General features: G+C 53.2%; 1 protein-coding gene across 2 annotated transcripts; it reads left to right on the forward strand.

The window, feature by feature from the left end:
- The first annotated feature begins 240 nt into the window (after window positions 1-240).
- On the forward strand, window positions 241-6,800 carry LOC109768926 (uncharacterized). 2 transcript variants are annotated; one of them, XR_002234203.4, is made up of 3 exons: window positions 1,110-1,267; window positions 1,349-1,696; window positions 2,693-3,408. XR_002234203.4 is itself a non-coding variant. In XM_073510285.1 (2 exons), the coding sequence occupies exon 2, from the start codon at window positions 5,390-5,392 to the stop codon at window positions 6,359-6,361; it is 972 nt and encodes a 323-aa protein (XP_073366386.1). In that variant the 5' UTR covers window positions 241-1,696; window positions 2,693-5,389; the 3' UTR covers window positions 6,362-6,800. The 2 variants fall into 2 exon arrangements, 1 of the variants encoding a protein (XP_073366386.1); XM_073510285.1 differs by having other exon boundaries at window positions 241-1,696; window positions 2,693-6,800.
- Window positions 6,801-7,591: the final 791 nt, after the last annotated feature.

Below are 7,591 nucleotides of genomic sequence, written 5' to 3' on the forward strand. Positions count from 1 at the left end.
CTTCTTAAATATATGTTATTTTCTTATTGTCGCATAAGTATATATAGGCTAACCATTTATCATTTACGTGCTTATTATGCATGGCATACTATTTTTTTATTAATCATGCTGGAAACTTTTTACTGCATACTCCCTCCGTCCCAAAATAAGTGACTCAACTTTGTACAAAAGCTAGTACAAAGTTGAGTCACTTATTTTGGGACGGAGGGATTATCTTTTTGGCATTTTTATCATGTTCCTTTTTATTTTTTTATTTAAACACTGGTTTAGTAATTCTTATTGTTTTCATGTAGGCATACATATACTCCCTCCATCCCAAAATTCTTGTCTTAGATTTATGTAGGTACGGATGCATCTAACACTAAAATGTCAATAGATACCTCCATATGTAGACAAATCTAAGTTGCTAAGCTGATGTAACATTTACAAAAACTCCCTCTATATACTAATATAAGACTTTTTAGATCACTAAAATAGAGAGGTAGTACATATAAACTGTATTGGTGGCTATCTGTCTTTTTGCTTATTTAATTTATTATTAGTTAAGATAAGACACATACACTCCACGATGAATGTTTGTGCGGGCTAATACCTAAAATGTTTAAATAACTAACAAAGTAGATATATAACATTTTTGTCATTCGTTTATCTGTTAAGACACATTTTTTATGGTTTTGATGATAAAAGGAATTATCGTTTCATATTTGGGAAAATATTGAGCTCAAACTTTCTCACCCAATTTTTTGGAGGTGCCTAGCTCTAACCATGGGTTTGTCGGGTCGGTCTGCACGATTGGTGATAGTTTGTAACGGCTTGACATGAAATGATACTTTCATATTCATAGTCCAAATAACAATGATTGGTACCAGTCGGAGACTTTTTTATGATCGTGTACTATTCGGAATATTTTACACGAACACATTATGTACAGTATAATTTAGGCTGAGCACACGTATATGGACTCCTCCTGTACGCAATCTGATTAGTAGAAATTATTATAGTCGTCTTTTAACGAACGAATGGTTTTTTCTGGTTGAAGCTGAGTAGGATCTCCTCGCAAAAAAAGAAGCCAAGCAGGATCACAGGGATGTACAGACTGCACACATTTTTTCTGGTGGAAGCCGGACTGTTCTCTCGCACTCGCACCCTCACACACTCACACGTAGCTCTTGGATATTCTCAAAAGAAAAACGCAGCTCTTGATGGATCCCCCCTTTTCATCTCCTTCCATCCCCCCGCTCCAAAATTCTTCCAGCCGAGCATTGCGGTAGTTCCCAACAACACCTCAGTTCCCCTCTTGATTCCTTGCCGGGACCTTGCTCGTCCTCACTTGCACGCACCTCTGCAGCTCGGCTCACTGGTGCGGCGACGGGGTGGGCTTGGGTCCCTGTACGCATCGTCGATCTCTCAGGCCGGTCAACAGCGACGGATGGGTAGTAGGGCTCGATGAGAAGCTGTGCCATGGAGGATGCGAGCTTATTGATCTTGGCTGTTTCATTGTCGTCAGCGTCCTTCGAGGCGATGTGGGCGTGGATCTTGTCTCCCGCAGCCAGCTTGGATCCACATTGGTTGTGAGGATGCTGACGGCGTTGTTTTTCATTGCATCGTGGTTGTCCCCGAGCAAGGCAGCCGGGCAGGTCGTCTTCATCCTCGACACTTGCAGACTGAATTCGGCAACTTATTCTTCCACCTAAAGGTCCCCCTTCTCCCTTTTCCTGTCTTTCTCCCTTTCTCTACATGTGTATGGCTAAACCAATATAATGTGCATTAAGGTACAACTTGTTAGTGAAAGATGTAAATTAATTTGTGCCCCCTCCACCGTTTTTGTATTTGGGACTTGCATCGGCAGAGGCCCCTCTGCCCTAGTTCATATTCAACAAATTTAATAAATAATTAGTTTATTTGTGATTAGCTATAGTTTTAAGATTTCCCAAAGATAGAATTAATTTTAATAAGTGATATGAAAAGAGGTGCTATTACATTTTGCATATTAACTATAACAATCCACGGATGTTGTCACTGTTATATTGCACAATATGATAAGCTTAAAATATCTGATAATACATAGTGTCGATAATTGATAATATTGAGCTATTTCCATTGAATATTGATGCATGTTTCGAATACTTCTGGGAGTAGTAGATCATATCTGTCCCGCCATATCATGTTATTAGCATAGAAAAGTCATTTTTGCTCCATGTACTTATGGTTATCTAAAAAGGCTAGTAGCATCTATAAGTGCCTGTTTGGTTCCTACCTTCAGAATATTTCTGTGTAGACTATGTTCTTGACCACATCATCCTCGTTGTCAGTTCATTTTCTATAGAAAAGAAAATAATAGGTGTGATAAAGTCAACAGGGTATTACTTGTGCGTGTTTTTCCAAAGTATTCCCTTTCTCTTACATTTGTCATGAACTCCTTGAGCTTTATGTGGAACACTCGGTCAACAATATCAGATCTTTCTGATTCTCCTTGGCCTACTTCCTGTAGCATAGATTGAATATATGGCCAAGTTGCATTGCATGTGAATGTCACAAATAGGTCTGTGTATCCAAGCCACTGACATATTGATATAGCATCATGGTAGTTTTGTGCTTTGTTTCTTGGGCTATCTGTGAAGCTTGATTGCACATGGCAGTAGCATTCTCTTTCATACCTGGTCAACCATTGTATTTCTTTTGCGTCTTGCAGGCCAACATATAATTATGTTCTTAGGTTTCCTTGTTGTCTTTCGATCCAGTCTAGCTATTTGTACTGCAAAATGTATGCAAGGGCAATGAACTGCAATTTAGGCTTTTCACACACCAGCAAGTGTTTTGACAGGTTAGTACATTGTTGTATATGATTCTCATAGTATTCCAACAATGTTATATGCTTTCTCTTCCACTTTGCACCTTCTTTTAATGTGTAATGTATATTTTCTCTCTACACATCTTCTCGCTGGGGAATAATAATTGATACTGCATAGGCTTGAATGTTGATTGGTTCTCTGATATTCTTCGGTCTCATGTCTTTGTAGTGAACATTGTTGTCCTGTCCTTTTCTATTCTGTGTTGTATCATTCACAATCAAGGCTGAAACTACAGTTGCAGATGGCATGCCATGTCGTATTAATCTCACGTTGTAATAGTCACCTTTTCAAATTTATCCCTTGCCATTCTCAGTGTTTTTGCTAGTCTATTATCTCTATCCAACATTTTTTAAGGCCCCCGACAAAGTGAGGATATCTTGACTCCCTTTTGTCTTCTGATGTTGATGTGTCAATCCTGATTTTACCTCATTTGTAGCGTCATATGTGTACAACTGCGTTGTGCGTGGTTCGTCCTTACCTTCAGGTAATAGAGTACCTATTCTGTGATATTTTTGGCCATTCATGACAAATATATAACGTCCGCGGCCATTGTTTATTTCTGTGTCTACCTTTCCTCCCATTGACGTGAAAGCGAACATGGAGTTGTTCAAACTGATATTTTGCATGTAGTTTTTCCACCTCCTTCCGTTGTGTCTCCTTAACAATTTCGTACGGTTAGCCGGCGGCTCTCCTGATGGTGGCAAGTCAACCTTGCCCCCTTTGCAGCCTTGTCGGGTGGTAGGTGCGACATATGCCAACGGGTGGCTTATCATGGTGGGTGCCAGTAAGACGTCGCCGGTGCCTGGAAACGGGATGAGGCGAAGACATGCACGCCGGCGAATCTTACCCAGGTTCGGGGCTCTCCGTGGAGATAACACCCCTAGTCCTGCTCTGCGGGGTCTCCGCATGATCACTAGATCAGAAAGAATAGCTATAAATGCTCCTAGAGCCGTTGGGTTCAAGGGAGAAGAAGAGCAAGGCTAGCTCTAGCTTCCCTCTCTCTATGGTGTGTGTGTAACTCTAAGAAGCCAACCCTTTGCATGGGTGCCCCGGGGGGTTTATATAGGCCTACCCCTGGGGGTACAATTGTAATCCGGCTGGGCGCGGGTCCCAGTCATCAGTGTCTGCGCTCGCCGGCTTCTCCGCCGGCCGCTGGGGCCTGCCGACTGGTGGGCCCTGCCGGCCTCTTGGCCGACAGGCCGGCCCCACTGCCTAGGGTCTTGTCGGCGGCTTCTTACTGTAGCCTCGTCCCTGATGACGAGGGCTTCGTCGAGGTAAGCGTGGCTACAGTGTGCTGCTTCGAGGGCTCTCACTGTAGCCTTACCTCGTCTTGTCTCCTTAATGTGGCACATGCTTCGAGGGAGGGGGTAGCCGGCTTCTGGGGGCCGGCTACACCCTTGGCCAACTGGAGGAGGCCGGGCCGCCTTCGCGCCTCTCTCTGGCTAAAGGGGCCCGCCGCCCGTGGGCCGTACTGGAGTCTGTCGTAGGTGACGTTGAGGCCAGCATGGCTACAGTGCCGAGCCAGACGGGAGATGGCCGTCCCGTACAGCGTCCTGTGGCCATGCCTGCCTCGGGCTTCGGGGGTAGTGGGCCGCACTGTGGCCACACCCCGTCTTGTCACCGTTATGTGGGTGTAGTTTTGGTGGGTGCGGTCTTGGCCGGCTTCTTGGAGTCGGCGCCCTTCGTGGCCGGCTCTGGGGAGTCGGCGTTCTTCATGACCGGCTCTGGGAGTCGGCATCCTCTATGGCCGGCTTTCTGGAGTCGGCCATCCCGTGGTTATCTTGGGGGGAGGTTGCTGAGGTTGGGTCACCTTCTGAGAGTCGGCTTCAGAGGTAGCCGGCCGGGGAAGGCGGCCCAATGCTTGAAATGCTTGAAGGCCCAAATGGCCTGATAATTTTTTGAAGAGCCAGGGGCAGTCGGTTAGGCTATCCGTGGCTATTTACTCCGACAGTAGTCCCCGAAGCTGATTGAGCTTCGAGGTTGTGTGGGAGTCGAGAAGCTTCGGTCAGCTTCCTATCTTGATAAGCCGGCAGCTGGGAGCCGGCTTCGGTTGGGTGCGCCGTCTCGGCGAAATTTTTTGGAGTCGGAGGACGAGAGCTGGCCGGCGCGCGCACCGGGCCGCGGGCCGGCCACTTGCCGCCTGCGAACCACGTGGCAAAAAAGCATGCCAGCCCACGCGCGCGACGGGACGTCGCCGCAGGGCGGGGGCCCGCCACGCCCACGCTCGGGCCCAGGCGTGGATTCTTTGCGGCCCGAAACTGCCCGCACGTCTTCCTGCAGCGGTTTCGGCACGCTTTTGGGGCGTAATAATCGCGAGGCGTGGGGGGAGTGGGTGCAGTTAATCCCACGTCTCACCCCACGCCCTGCCTTCCCGGCTTCACCTTGCGAAGCTATAAGTAGGGGGAGGGGGAGAGCGGCAGGCTCTCGCACGCTCCTCCTCTCTCCACCATCTTCTTCTTCCTGCCGTTTCTTGCAACAGCGCCTCGCCGCCGCGCTCTTCCACCACTCGTTCCTCCGCCGCCGCGCTCGTTTTTGCCATGCCCCCCGCCATGGAGCAGTACGGCGGGGACTGGGACGGCTCCAACGTCCACGAGGATCACGTCGAATTCCTTCGCAAGACGCGGCGGCTGCCCGGCGCGGGCAAGGTGGAGGTCCGTCTCGCGCCGGCGAAGGAGATTACGCCGGCGCCGCGGGAAGGGAAGCGGGTAGTTTTCCGCTCGCATTTCTTGCGCGGCATTGGCCTGCCCGTGAGCGCTTTCTTCCGCTTTTGGCTCGAGTTCTACCAACTCCAGCCGCACCACCTCACCCCGAACGCGGTGGTGCTGCTGTCTGCCTTCGTCACCTTGTGCGAAGGCTACCTCGGCGTCCACCCTACCCTCGAGCTCTGGGGGGAGTTCTTCCAGTCCAAGATGAGCACGCGCACGCAAGGCGTGCCGGCTCAGAGTGGCGCCTTCATCGCGATGCGGAGGGTGGCTGCCGACAACCCCTTCCCCATCATCACGCTGATCCAGTCGGTGAAGCTATGGCAAAAGTCATACTTCTACGTGAAGAACGTCGCCCCGCAGGGAGACTACGTCAATCTGCCGGCTTACGTAGCCGGCCCACCGGCGGGCAGGCGGCCCCAGTGGTCCTACCGGGCCGTGACGCTGACGCCGGCTGGAACCGCAGCCGTCGCCCGAGTGCGAGCGATGACCCAGTCGGAGGGTTTGTCGGGGTCCGACCTGCTGGCCCCCTTCGTCACGCGCCGGGTACTCCCGCTCCAGAGCCGCCCTCATCTGATCTGTCAGATGAGCGGCCAGCTCGATCCAAGCCGGATGTGTACCAAGGACATGCCGCACGACGAGGTGTCCTTTATGGTGAACTACCTCGCGAACTGCAAACTCTCCGCAGAGTGGCAGTTCGGCAAGGAGCCATATAGCCGAGCCAATCCGCCGCCCACGGTATGTTCTCCTTGTCTCTTCTTCTTCTCTCAGTTTTGTCACCGAGTTCCTTTGGCCGACTCTGACTAGTCGGCTTGTCTTCGACAGAGCCCTCTTCTTCGGCCTGCAGGCGGGTCGGACGCGGAGCGCCGATTCGTCCCCGACCGGACGGAGCACGATCTGGAGGACCCCGACTTGGGGGCGGCCGCTATGGACGACAACACCGAGGCGGGCGGTGGCCAAGCCGGCGGCGAAGCAGGCGGCTCCGGGCTTGGAGTCAGCTTCGACGACTGGCCGGACGATGACGAGGCCGAAGTCGTCCCGCGCCGTTAGCCGGCGTCTGGCCGCGGCGCGGGTTCCTCCGCTGCGCCGCCTGCTCGGGGCGGCGGGCAGAAGTGTCGTGCCGCGCAGGGTTTGTTCGGCAGTCGGTTGAAGAAGCCCCGAGGCGGGGCAGCGGCGACTAGGCGGCCGCGAAGGCGGCTCGCTTCCGCAAGGCGGTGAAGCAACCGCAGACGGTGTCGGCGTAAGTTCAAACTCCTTCGTGTACTCTTTTTTCTTTTCTCTGGTGGCTCCTGAATCCTTGCCTTTTTCTCCAAACAACCAGAGCTCCATTGTCGATCGAGCGGGCGGCTGCCGCCTCCGTCATTGAGTCGCCGAGGGGATCTGGGAGCACCACTCTCCGCGTGGACCCCCGTGCCGACCTTCAGGCGGCGACGGAACGGAACGCGCGGGAGGTGCGGGAGGAGCGGGAGGCGGAGGCACGGAAGGCGGCCGCCGCCCAGGCGGCGCAGGAGGAGGAGGCGGCGAAGGCGCGCGCCGACGCCGCAGCCAAGGCCCAAGCGGAGGCTGCAACTGCGGCAACGGCGGAGGGGGCCTTGTTGGTCACCCCACTGCGCGTCGCAGCGCCTGGGGCCCCGAAGCCTCCGCCAGAAGAAGCCAGCGGTGACCAGCCGGGGCTGGAGAGGGATGACGACGTCGTCGTCCTGGAGAGGGCGCCGGTGCCGACCCCGCCGACTGGGGCGGCTCAAGGCGGCCGGCCTGATCTGCCGCCTGCGCAGTCGGCGGGGGGCGAGCCGGCCGCGAGGACTGAGCTGGCGGTCCGGATGCCGCCGAGCCAGCGCGCGGGGAAGGCTGCGTCAGAGCCACAGAAGGCTGCGTCGGAGCCGCAGCCGGCCGTGGGCTCCAGCTCGTCGGCCCAGGATTTGGAGGTGGACAGCGCTACCTCGGGGTGGACGCCGGGCGGGGGGATGGCCGTGATGAACGTGGCCGCGCAGGACGTCCGGACCCGGCTCCAGGCCCAGGCTACGGCGCTGAGGCAAT

This window comes from Aegilops tauschii, chromosome 3 (genome assembly GCF_002575655.3).
Source record: "Aegilops tauschii subsp. strangulata cultivar AL8/78 chromosome 3, Aet v6.0, whole genome shotgun sequence".
NCBI lineage: Eukaryota > Viridiplantae > Streptophyta > Magnoliopsida > Poales > Poaceae > Aegilops > Aegilops tauschii.

Excerpts from the sequence above, each read along its gene's own strand:
- LOC109768926 (XM_073510285.1), top strand. The coding sequence starts at position 5,390 with ATGCCCCCCGCCATGGAGCAGTACGGCGGGGACTGGGACGGCTCCAAC.